The 12,233-nt window shown below is 51.4% G+C and overlaps 2 protein-coding genes across 2 annotated transcripts in view; one reads left to right on the top strand and one right to left on the bottom strand.

The window, feature by feature from the left end:
• CPAMD8 (C3 and PZP like alpha-2-macroglobulin domain containing 8) overlaps positions 1 to 5,515 on the top strand; it is a 40,966-nt gene extending 35,451 nt beyond the window's left edge. The window contains exons 40-43 of the mRNA XM_028713410.2: positions 455 to 667; positions 1,550 to 1,630; positions 2,803 to 2,972; positions 3,699 to 5,515. Of these exons, the coding sequence (XP_028569243.2) occupies positions 455 to 667; positions 1,550 to 1,630; positions 2,803 to 2,969 (461 nt within the window). The 3' untranslated portion in view covers positions 2,970 to 2,972; positions 3,699 to 5,515. The remainder of the gene's footprint in view (positions 1 to 454; positions 668 to 1,549; positions 1,631 to 2,802; positions 2,973 to 3,698) is intronic.
• On the bottom strand, positions 4,997 to 8,569 carry F2RL3 (F2R like thrombin or trypsin receptor 3). The gene is made up of 2 exons (XM_028713978.2): positions 8,050 to 8,569; positions 4,997 to 7,033 (listed from the first exon to the last, which is right to left on the bottom strand). Exons 1-2 carry the CDS (start codon positions 8,150 to 8,152, stop codon positions 5,958 to 5,960), a joined length of 1,179 nt encoding a protein of 392 aa, XP_028569811.2. The 5' UTR covers positions 8,153 to 8,569; the 3' UTR covers positions 4,997 to 5,957.
• Positions 8,570 to 12,233: the final 3,664 nt, after the last annotated feature.

The raw sequence follows: 12,233 nt of genomic DNA, 5'->3' as shown, positions 1-12,233 counted from the left end.
GCTGTCTTAGGGGCTGTTTTTAAAAGTCTGGAAAGGATTAATCCGTTTTGCATGACTTCCTACAGGAAAGCGCTGTCTTGGTTTCGGAACGCTTTGGTTCTGGAACAGACTTCCAGAACGGATTGAATCTGAGAACCGAGGGACCACTATATTCTCATTATTTATCATTATCAATGGTCTGGTTAGATAGTAAAATCCATGTTAAATTGCTGTCTTAGGGATTGCTTTTAAAAGTCTGGAACGGATAAATCCGTTTTGCATGGGAAAGCAGTGTGCCTTGGTTTGAGAATGCTTTGGTTTTGGAACGGAATTAAGTTTGAGAACCAAGGGACCACTGTTTAGGAGGGAAGTTGATCTCGCAGGTGAACTTCCTGCCTAGCAGCGGGTTGGGCTAGATGACCACTGAGGGTCCCTTCCATGGTTCTGCACCCGGTTTCTCTCCCTGCCTGCCCAGGTTTCGTCCACACAGGGCTCTGCAACAGCCTCTTGGGCTGCCAGGAGGAAGGCTACTTTGAGCAGTGCGAGTGTTCGCGGGACTGCGGCTCCGGCGGGGACCCCGTCTGCGGCTCCGACGGCCTCGTCTACCCCAACCACTGCCAGATGGAAGTGGCCGCGTGCGGCAACGGCACTCGGATCGAGCAAGTCCCCCTGGCCCAGTGTGCGGCCGGTAAGTCGCTCCCCCTGCTCTTCCATCCTAACTTGATTTTTGAATTTTATTGTTATTGATGTTTTTATACTGCTTTTATAATTAAGTGTTTTAAGGTGTTTTAGGGACGCGGGTGGCGCTGTGGGTTAAACCCCAGAGCCTAGGACTTGCCGATCAGAAGGTCGGCGGTTTGAATCCCCACAATGACGGGGTGAGCTCCCGTTGCTCGGTCCCTGCTCCTGCCCACCTAGCAGTTCGAAAGCACGTCAAAAGTGCAAGTAGATAAATAGGTACCGCTCCGGCGGGAAGGTAAACGGCGTTTCCATGCGCTGCTCTGGTTTGCCAGAAGCGGCTTAGTCCTGCTGGCCACATGACCCGGAAGCTGCACACCGGCTCCCTCGGTCAATAAAGCGAGATGAGCGCCGCAACCCCAGAGTCGGCCACGACTGGACCTAATGGGCAGGGGTCCCTTTACCTTTAAGGTGTTTTAAATTTGTTGTTAGCCGCCCTGAGCCCGGTTTTTGAACTGGGAAGGGCGGGGTATAAATGAAAAATTATTATTATTATTATTATTATTATTAACCACGGCCATTGCCCTAGGAATAAGTTACATTACGGACTGGAGAATGGGTTGATGTAAATAGCTGCACCGTGCACCGTTAAATCTCCTTGCATTCTTATCATTTCTATACCAACGGAAGTCGGGGCCTTCTGCATGCCAGGCAGGTGTTCTTGTCGCCCAGCTAAGCGCCGCCTTCCCCTCAAAAGCATTTCAAGATTCCAGTTCTCAGGGTTTCCAAATCGAGAGGCGGCTTAAATAGGAGCGCGGGAAGCTGCCTTGACCTTGAGTCGGACCAGGATCCGGCTCCCTGCTGACCGCACTGACCGCGTTCCTCTCCGCAGGCCAGAATCACCCGGGAGAGACAGAGCCTGACTTCCGACCTCTGGAGCTGCCTGGTGTCTCGGAGCAAGAAACCCCGATTGGTGAGATCCCTCGACCACTGGATCTCTGCTTCCAGAGATATATATTTTATATCTATCTATATCTATCTATCATCTATCATCTATCATCTATCATCTATCATCTATCTATCTATCTATCATCTATCTATCAGTCTATCAGCCTGGCGTGCTCTGGTCCATGGGGTCACGAAGAGTCGGACACGACTAAACAACTAAACAACATCTATCAGCCTGTCTGTCTGTCTATCTAGCTATATCTCATTTTTCTATCTCTATCATCTATATCTATATCTATCTATCATCTATCTCATCTATATCTATCTATCTATCTCTTTATATCTATCATCTATCTTATCTATCTATATCTGTCTCATTTTTCTATATCTATCTATCTATCATCTATCTATCTATCTATCTATCTATCTATCTATCATCTATCTCATTTTTCTATCTCTATCATCTATCTATATCTATTTATCTATCTATTATCTATCTTATCTATCTATCATTTATATCTATCTATCATCTATCTATCTATCTATCTATCTATCTATCATCTATGTCTATGTCTATCTATCTATCAGTCTGTGTCTGTCTGTCTGTCTGTCTATCTAGCTATATCTCATTTTTCTATCATCTATATCTATATCTATCTATCATCTATCTCATTTCTATCTATCATCTATCTATATCTATCTATCTATCTATCTATATCTATCTATCTATCTATCTATCTATCTATCTATCTATCTATCTATATCATCTATCTATCATCTATCTATCTATCATCTATCTATCATCTATCTATCTATCTATCTATCTATCTATCTATCTATCTAATCTATCATCATCTCTCTATCTATATCTATCTCATTTTTCTACCTCTATCATCTATCAATCATCTATCTCATCTATCTCATCTATCTATCTATCTATCTATCTATCTATCTATCTATCTATCTATCTATCATCTATCTATCCGCACACACATTTATATCATATCATAATTAGGCTTCTAAACCGTTCCGCACTACTGGCAAAAAACAAGAGAGCGTGGGAAAGATTAGAAATTTGGAAATATAACCAAGGAACCGTTTCCCTGGTGATGCTTCCCTTTTGGCTCCTGGAATGGGGGCGATGGCGCTATGGGGTGGGGTCCTGTCCCCGTTTGACCCCTTTTCTCTGCCTTTCAGAGGAGGCCCCCACCTCCCAGCTGGACTTCTCCTACTACTCCTACGAATACGAAGTCGACCCCTACGCCATGTCGGAAGGGGACGCCTTTGAGCTGACGGCCCCCAGCGGCACCGCGGCGACAGAAGGGGGCCGGTTTCAGGGGATGGCGGTGCCCACGGGGGAGTGAAGGGTGAGTGGGGACCCCGGGGTGGGGCGGAGGTGGGGCAGGGGCTTGTGACATCATCCGCCCCCCCCAGCCCACAGGGCAGCAGCAGCCAGGAGCCAGCTGGCCTTAGTGGTTTCGACTTGGAGGATTTATTGACCTATATTTCGAGAAATATATTTACCTCTTAATTGAAAAAAAGTGAGGAAAGCCCAGGGCCGGATTGCGGTTTGATGCGGCCCTCAGCTCCTGAAGGTAATTCAGGAGCTTTTATATTCCCAGCTGTCCTTTGTCAAGAACAAATTGTTATTATTGCTATTAGTGGAAGTAATTTGATTATACCATTACTGAAATAGGAATTAGTAATTATTAGTTATTAATCTGGAGAGTAATTTGATTCCATTCTCATTTCAACAATAGTAGTAGTAGTAGTAATGATAATAATATATGAATGAAATGGAAATTAGTAATTATTAGTTGTTGTTATTATTAGGGAGCGTAATTTGATTCCGTTCTCATTTCAATAAGAGTGGTTGTTGTTGTTTTATACTATTACTAATAATATAGTAATAATTATTATTATTTATACTATTACTAATAATATTATTATTATTAGGGGGAGTCATTTGATTCCTTTCTCATTTCAGCAATGGCAATTAGTAATCATTTGTCATTATTAGTAATCATTGATTACTTTGGAATCAAATTGCACCCCCTAATTCCTTCTCCCCCTTGCTTTCTGTTCTCCTCTAGGGCTCTCTTCCCCCAATCCAGCAGAAGCTGCCCCACGCCGGAGACCCAGCCAGGCTTTCCCCGCCGCCTCTCAATGCCGAGCCGAAGCCCAGCTGCCCCCCAGGCAAACTTTGCCCATCCTGCCCGCCCCCCCAGGCCCTCCGTGCCAACCCCTTGCCCCCTTGCGCCACGCAAACCCAGGAGCTTTTCTGCCGCAGAGGTCAAGCACGGATTCTCCCCCTCCCCAGCCAAGCCTCGCTCGGATCCGGACCCTGCTTCCTCCCCACCCCACCCAGCTTTGAGAGGCAAAGGTGGGCAAGGGGAAGCTGCCTGCCCGTGCCCGGCAAGATCTCACGGCACCCTCAAGATCTCCCCGAACCTCACATGCCCAAATCGCCACCCTCCGTCCGAACCTTTCCGCCTCTTCTCCGGTCGCGCTGCGGCGGGTCAGGCTGGATGACCCCCGGGGGTCCCCAACTCTGCAATCGAGGAGCCAGGGCTAGGCTTTGGGGGGTTTCCCGCCTCCCTGTTCCCACCAGATTCCCAGAATCGGCCGTTCAGGATATTCCCTTTCTTCCTTTCCACTAGGAAATGTTCTCCGTTCTTCATTTCCATCCCGCCTTCCTCCCCGAATGCTTGGTGCATAAACCTGCCCTGTGAAAAGGGCTTTTTTCCAACCCACCCAGGGGCGCCAAACAAGCCCCTTCCCCTCTTGAACCCACAACTCCTTGCTCTTCGCTTTAAAAAGAGCGGGGGCCACAGAGAAAAAAATTCTGGTATTGGCAGATCCGGAGATACGAGCCACAACTTGGGGATTTTCTCTTTTTTCTCCCCTCCTTTCCATGTTTTTTTCTTTGCACAAACACCCCCCGCAACAATCCCAGGGCGCCAGGACCCCCTCTGCCCCACCTCTGAGCAAGGCAGAATGTGCCCCCTTCGCTCGGCGGCTACCCAGAACCCTTTTGCTGCGCCGGTATTTATTTCGGAAACGGCCGTTCCGCCCATCCCGGGTGTGTGGGGGTGACCATGTGGGGCGGGCGAACCCCACCCCACGGCATCCGGCAGCCCCTCTCGCTTTCTCCCGTTTCCGCCCTAGACTGGAGACCCCCCTCTCCCAGCACAACCAGCTCCTGCACCCCAGAAGAGCTTGGAGACCCCTGCCCTCCTTCTGCCCCCATCCCTATTTCAGTAGGGCGGCCCGCAAACCCGAGGCACACGGAGGTGGAGCCGCGGACCTCGGCACACGGTTCGGTAGCGAGTTCGAGTGCCCAGGTCGTGGGCGGGCGGGCGGGGGCGCGGGAGAAGAAGTTTGATTTAGATGCTGATAAAATATTTTATTAAAAACCGATGTCTAAAAATCAAACGGCGCCCCTCGTTTCTTTCCGGAGACAGGTGAGGGTTAGGTGTCCTTGTAGCTACGTTTGACAACCTTTTGCCTAAAAATGATGGAACGGTGTTTCCAAATCTTGGGGGTGGGGGGGGGGAAGGTCGCCCCAAAATTCAACAAATGAATTTTTTATTTCTCTGTGTGACTGCATCATGTATCAAGATTATCCAGCGCCCGTTGCGAATCAGGTTTGCGGACGAGATCTACGGGCTTCCCGCTGTTTGCAAAGGAGCAAATAAAAGCTGGCGTTTTCAGCTGAATTGGGGGGGGGCGCTGCTTGCGCTGAGCTATTTCCACGGGTTTGGTCTTACAATTGCCCCCTACCCAAGTTCAGAGCGAAGGTTTGTCCCTTTACAATGCAGCAGACACGTCCAACCGGTCGATGGTGATCCACTGGTCGTTTGCAGGGTCAATCCTGGTCAATCGCATGATCCTGATCGATCACCCCGCCCCCCCAAAAAAAACTCAGCAACTTGAGTCAATCCAATGAGTAGATCGCTGCCAGTTTTGTCATAGCAGGAGAGTAGATTGCAGTCTCTTGGGAGTTGGACATGCCAGCAGTACAGGAAATTGTGGGGGTATTTTTTTGGGTGGTGGGGGGAAATAAAAAAGTTGATAGTGTATTGTCCAGCACCGAGGGCTTTCTGGCGGTTCCCTCCCTGCGAGAAGCCAAGTTACAGGGAAGCAGGCAGAGGGCCTTCTCGGTGGTGGCGCCCTCCCATCAGATGTCAAGGAAATAAACAACTATCTGACTTTTAGAAGGCAGCCCTGTTTAGGGAAGCTTTTAATGTTTAATACTGTATTTTAATATTCTGTTGGAAGCCGCCCAGAGTGGCTGGGGAAACCCAGCCGGATCGGCGGGGTAGAAATAATAAATTATCATTGTTTTGTTCTCAGGCCAGGGTCTGGGAGCATTTCGTGGGCAGCGTCTCTTTGCTGGTTTTCAGGGAGACGGCCGAGTCCTTTCGCGCGCCGAAGATCCTTCCCGCCACCTTGGCGCGGAATTCCTCCGAGGCGTAGTAGTACACAAAGGGGTCTACGCAGGTGTTGCCGGCGCTGGCTGCCAGGGCCCCCATGTACGCCACGTAGAGGGTCCCTCGGGCCCCGGCGCAGCGGCGGGAGTAGTGGAGGAGCAGCAGGACGTGGCTCGGGGTGTACAGAGCCACGACCGACACCACCACCACGACGGTCAGCTTGATTGCGGTGGCGTAGCGCTCCCCTTTCCCCGCCAGGACCCGCAGGGTGGCACCCGAACACAGCACCATGACCAGCAGCGGCGCCACGAACCCGCCGGCCACCAGGGCGACGAAATAGGGGCGGAAATAGGTGGCGTCGTCTTCGGCGGGCAGGGCGTCGTGGCATAAGACGCGGTCCGTGCCCAGCAGGGGGAACGACTGGCGCCGGAGGGCCAGGGGCAGCGCCGAGAGGATGGCAGCCCCCCAGGCGGCGGCGCAGGTGCCCACCGCGACGGCTGGGCTGCGGAAGGAGCGGGCGAGGAAGGGGTGCGCCACGGCCAGGTAGCGGTCGGCGCTGATGCAGGCCAGAAGCAGGAGCGAGCAGTACATGTTGGCGTGGAAGGCGGCGGTGTTGAGGCGGCACATGCCCTCGCCGAAGGGCCAGTGGTTGCCCAGGTAGTAGTAGGCAGCCTTGAAGGGCAGGAGGAGGCCCAGGAGGAGGTCGGCGGCTGCCAGGTTCATCAGGAAGATGGTGGACGGGAGCTTTTCGATGCGCGTGGCCAGGACCCAGAGCGCCAGGGCGTTGGCGGGCAGCCCCACCAGGCAGAGCAGGGCGTAGAAGGAGGGCAGCAGTATTGTGGTCAGGGGGCTGTCCAGCTGCGCCTGCGAGGATGGGGGCAGGACCAGGAAGGTGGTGCGGTTGAGGGTCACCCGGGCAGAGGGGATGGCCCGGGGGCACAGGCCAAGCGGCGGCGGGCGCTGGGGGGCCTCTGTCCCGTTGGGGGTGGCATAATCTGGAGAGGTGGAAAGAGGTTGGGTTAGTGGCGTTGGCACCAAAATCCGCTGCCCGTGTCCCACTAAGCAGGGTTTTCAGAGGGGGGGCACCACCCCCCAGCTTCTGTTGGGTACCATCTCCCAGCCATAGCTGTCAACATTTCCCTTTTTTAAAGGGAAATTCCCTTATTCCTAATAGGATTCCTCGCAAGAAAAGAGGAAAGTTGACAGCTATGCTCCCAGCGGTTGCAGCGGCGGACAAGGCGGGCAGGGTAAGAACAGCAGAGGGTTTTTCAGCAGCGGCTGTGGCATTTTACCGGGCAAAACGTGGGCAGGTTTCTCCAGCAAGGGGACTTCGAAATAAGTTATGGGGTGCAAGGAATGGAAACCTGCTATTATTTCCGTGGCTGAGCAACGTTTAGCTTGGTAGGTTGTGGTGAAGAAGCAGAGAAACTGCTTTTGGAAAACCCAAGGGTTTTAATGTTGCCTTCTGGAATTCTTCTTCTTGTTGTTGTTGCAATTTCCTGCACTTCTTAATTATTACCATTTTAAAATTACTTACTTGTCTTTTCAGATTAAAATTTTACAGCGCCAGCCACACTGCATGAGCCCGATCCACATAGGACTTGTTGAATTTTTGCAGCTTCCAAATTTCAAACAGGGGAGGGTGCCAGAAGGTCGTAACACGACTTGGGAATTCAAAAGATACATTTCCATTAAACTAATATAATTTAGCTAAAAATTAAAATCCTTGGGTTTCCCAAAAGCAGCTTCTGTGCTTCCGCATCACAACCTACCAAGTTAAATGTCCAGCCACGGAAATAATAGCAGCAGGAACTGATTCACAATAGGACCCACAAAGGGGATGGGTGTTTGAGATATCTCTGCAAAATTTCAAGTTGGAAAACCCAATAAATAAATTTTCAAGAAAGTCCCAACGCCTGTTTGCTTTAGCACCCGGGCCAAAAGTAGAATCCTGCCCCCTCCTGCCCAGCTAAAAAGGGGGGGGGGTTGGGGGGTCTTCCATGCCACTTACCATCGTAGTCGTCGGCCGCCGCAGCCTTCGCCGGCTGCCCGCACAAGAGGAACAGCGTGAGCAGCCGGAGAGGCAGGCTTGGCCCCGCTCCGCACAGATGCATCCTGCTTCGGAGAAGTCGCTGCTGCAAGGAGCAACATCCTGGCTAAGCCTCTTAACTCCAGGAAACACTCCCCACCCCAAACCCAGTGACACTGCAGGGTCGCCCCCCCCCCCTTGCAACTCCCTTGCACGCGACAAAAGTCTTCTCTTTCGCGAAATCGGCAGAGGAAGAGGCGGGCCTGTGCCAGATGTTGCTCAGACCACAGCTAATCTCCCCTCGGTAGAATGACGGATCTGACGCAGGGCACTGAACTCTTGGCTTTGCCTAAACTCAAATCCCTCCAGTCTAATATCCCGAGTGCTGCAAGATCCCCAAAGCGCCTAGACTTAAATTGTCTGTCGAAACTTCCCTCTTGTGGTTGATCACCACGACAGCTACTCACTTTGGGTTTTAGCAAAGAGTCTAATTTGTCAGTGCCTAAATCAGGCTTCCTCAACCTCGGCCCTCCAGATGTTTTGGGACTACAACTCCCATCATCCCTGACCACTGGTCCTGCTAGCTAGGGATCATGGGAGTTGCAGGCCAAAAACATCTGGAGGGCCGAGGTTGAGAAAGCCTGGCCTAAATGATATCGAGCGTCAGAACAGCTTGGCTACAATCAATAACTTTTGCCCACGGCGTGACTATTTTCCACCTTCCCATTTTGACTCTCCGGCACCCTCTCTGCATAACCGAGCAATCCCAAAATACAGACGCGCTTTGACTCTCGCGAGATTGAATGTCTTGCCCTCGGCTGGACGTGAGGGACGATTCCAAGAGATTCCACGCAAAAAATGTCCCTGTGGAGACGGCCGTCCCGAATGGGTGGCGCATGCCCCTCTGGTAAGTTATTCACAATACCGAGAGATGCTAGTGGAGCTGTAGATTGATTACTTGGACTGCCAGGGCGAAACGTGCAAAACACCGGCACCCTGTCGTCTACAACTTTATTAACTTCTATCTACAACTCCGCTAGCATCTCTCGGTATTGTGAATAACACCGAACTTAGCTTTTGTTGGCATCTTCATGAACTTATCTAAAAGACTCGAGTTAAGCATTTGAAAAATCTATTGAAACCAGACATTAAAAGGTAAAGGTACCCCTGCCCGTACGGGCCAGTCTTGACAGACTCTAGGGTTGTGCGCCCATCTCACTCAAGAGGCCGGGGGCCAGCGCTGTCCGGAGACACTTCCGGGTCACGTGGCCAGCATGACAAAGCTGCATCTGGCGAGCCAGCGCAGCACACAGAAACGCCGTTTACCTTCCCGCCAGTAAGCGGTCCCTATTTATCTACTTGCACCCGGGGGTGCTTTCAAACTGCTAGGTTGGCAGGCGCTGGGACCGAGCAGCGGGAGCGCACCCCGCCACGGGGATTCGAACCGCCAACCTTTCGATCGGCAAGCCCTAGGCGCTGAGGCTTTTACCCACAGCGCCACATTTGAAAAATCTATTGAAACCAGACATTACAAAGTCCATTTTAGGCTGGGTAGTTCGCAGGTCTCTGTGGCTTTGTTTAATGATTTGTATTTTTCTCAGGCGGTTGATAAAGTATGTATAATTATTTGTTCTGCCCCTGAGCGATGGCAATGGCTCAGAAGTGGCGCTGGGTGCAGTTCCCAAAGGGGTGAGGGCCCCGAGGCAGCGTCCTTCCGCAGGCTGTCTCCAAGGGCATATTGGCGAGGGATGGAGACCAGCCGCAGCTCTCCCAGCCCCCTTGTTATAAACATCCTTGCGTCCCCACAAAGGCTTGTTTTTCTGGTGCTGATAAGCGCTAGGAAATGACCTCAAATGCAGAGAAAGAAAGAGGAAACTTCTGGCGGCAGATAGCAGCCCGCGTGTGGCACGGGAGACCCCCGCGTGTGGGGGAGAGCTTTGGGGCCAGGCAGCCCCTTAAATCGGTGGCGGCGAACCTATGGCACGTGCGCCAGATGGGGCACTCGGAGACCTCTCCGTGGGTACACGTGCCACCGTCACCCCAGCACTGAGTTCGACAGATTTTTACGGTTCCGTGAGACGGCGACAACCCTGTGTTTTCTTCCTTCTCCAGATCAAGTCCGGTGTGACCACCTTGGTCTTTCCGGCTTAGACTGGTTAGATTGAGGAAATCTGGAGAGGGGGCTATTGGAACTTCAAGAAAGCTCTATAAAATAAATCCCGTGCCCTGCGTGAAACACTTGAGAAGACGAAGAGGAACGACGAAGGACAGCAGCGTCCGTTCTGAAAGCGTGACAAATGACCAGCGTGCATACAAAAGCAAAAATTGTATTAACTGTTCCAAAGCATGCCAGATGCAAACTTTTGCCTTTCAATAAAAAGTGTGTTTGTATACCGTATTTTTTTGCTCTATAAGACTCTCTTTTCCCCTCCTAAAAAGCAAGGGGAAATGTGTCTGCGTATTATGGAGCGAATGCAGGCTGCGCAGCTATCCCAGAAGCCGGAACAGCAAGAGGGATTGCTGCTTTCGCTGCGCAGCGATCCCTCTTGCTGTTCTGGCTTCTGAGATTCAGAATATTTTTTTCCTTGTTTTCCTCCTCCAAAAACTAGGTGAGTCTTGTGGTCTGGTGCGTCTTATAGAGCGAAAAATATGGTAATTGGAAGCTCTGTTATTGTGTGTGTGTTTCTTTTTAGGCAAAAGATGTTAATATGTGAGTTGGTTTTCCCCCTTAAATTAAAAGCTCAGTATTCGGGTTAAATTGCCGGGTTGGCACTTTGCGATAACGGAGTGAGTTTTGGGTTGCAGTCTGGGCGCTCGGTCTGTAAAAGGTTCACCGTCACGGCCACTAATACTCTTCCTGGACGTTCCCCCTTAAACTGGTGCGACTGTTTCCCCGTCTTGTCTGTGCAGAGATCGGGTTCTCCCTCTGGGAACTCGCACACAGAACCCATCTCCCCTAAAGGGCTGGGAATGGGAACACTGCACTCGGTCTCCAGAAGGGGGCCCTTGGGCGACCTACGCCCCTCGCACGGGGGCCCCACCGCCTGTTCCGCGGGGGAAGGAAGAACACGAGGGAGCCTCTGGCGTTTTCAAAATTAATATTTTATTTTTTACTTGATGTGCAAATAAATAATTTCTTTTAAAAACTACATTCAAAGAGTTGGCAAAAGCAAATACAAAGGCGGTGGAAGGAAGCCGGGGGGGGGTGCGGTGGGGGGGGGGATAGAGGAAGAAGAGAAGGAAGAGAGATCCTTCGGAGAAGAAATAAAAATTGAAATTTAGAAGAAAGAAACCCAGAAGCATTGTCTCTCGGGTTCTCTGCTACGGACAGATCTTTCCCGGCTTCCGGAAGCACCCCCCCCCCGTTGCCTTGCTGACGCCCCCCCCCCTTGGAGAGATGGACGCTTTGCCCGCCCAGATTATAAATTAAATTGAATTTATTTATTTTTAAAAACAATGGGATGAAGAAATATGGCCAGTAGGAAGAGTTGGGGGGGGGGGAGCTGGGGAGAGCAGGGTTTCTCCCCCCCTCCAAACCTCACAATGGCCCCCCAATTAAAAAAAGAAAGAAAAGAAAAACGACACGTTAAGCCACAAAGCTACCATTTAAGTCATCGTTTCGTTAAGAGAGATTTTGGCACAGTCGGTCCCCCCTCCCTCTGCTTGGGAGAACAGCAGGTATGTGGGGGGGGGGAGATATGGGGATGGGGGGGAGCCTTCCTGGAGTACAAGGAGGGTGGAGGGGGGTCTGATATTTTTTGGCAGGGAGGTTTGAACCAATCAATTTCCTTTTAGGGGGGGTCTTCCATTCCTTGGCAGTGATTGGAGGGAGAGAGAGGAGGGGAGGGGCAGACCCCCCCAAAACCACATACACAAGTGTGTCTTCCGTGGCCAAATTTGGAGGGGGGGCACAGAGAGAGAGAAATAAAAGGACAACAGAGTCCCCCACCCCACCCCCAAGATTATCTCGCAAAGGAAACAGAGAAACCAAGCCCCCCCCAAAACTCAGGGCAACGGCCTCCCCCCACTTTGGGACCCCAAGAAATAAACCCCTGGAGCGTCTTGGAAGTGGCGGGGGGAGGAGCAGCCCACAGCCGGGATGGGCCACAAAGTGCCCACGGCGAGAGACGACGCCCCCCCTTCCAGGTGGGCTGGGCCACCTGCCC

The sequence above is a fragment of the Podarcis muralis genome, chromosome 18 (assembly GCF_964188315.1).
Source record: "Podarcis muralis chromosome 18, rPodMur119.hap1.1, whole genome shotgun sequence".
Lineage (NCBI taxonomy): Eukaryota > Metazoa > Chordata > Lepidosauria > Squamata > Lacertidae > Podarcis > Podarcis muralis.
The sequence above is the reverse complement of the archived record's forward strand: the minus strand, read 5'-3'. Positions and strand labels throughout refer to the sequence as shown.

Excerpts from the sequence above, each read along its gene's own strand:
- F2RL3 (XM_028713978.2), bottom strand. The coding sequence starts at position 8,152 with ATGCATCTGTGCGGAGCGGGGCCAAGCCTGCCTCTCCGGCTGCTCACG. Across the intron at positions 7,034-8,049 it reads GGCGGCCGACGACTACGATG|ATTATGCCACCCCCAACGGG; the intron begins GTAAGTGGCATG and ends CCACCTCTCCAG.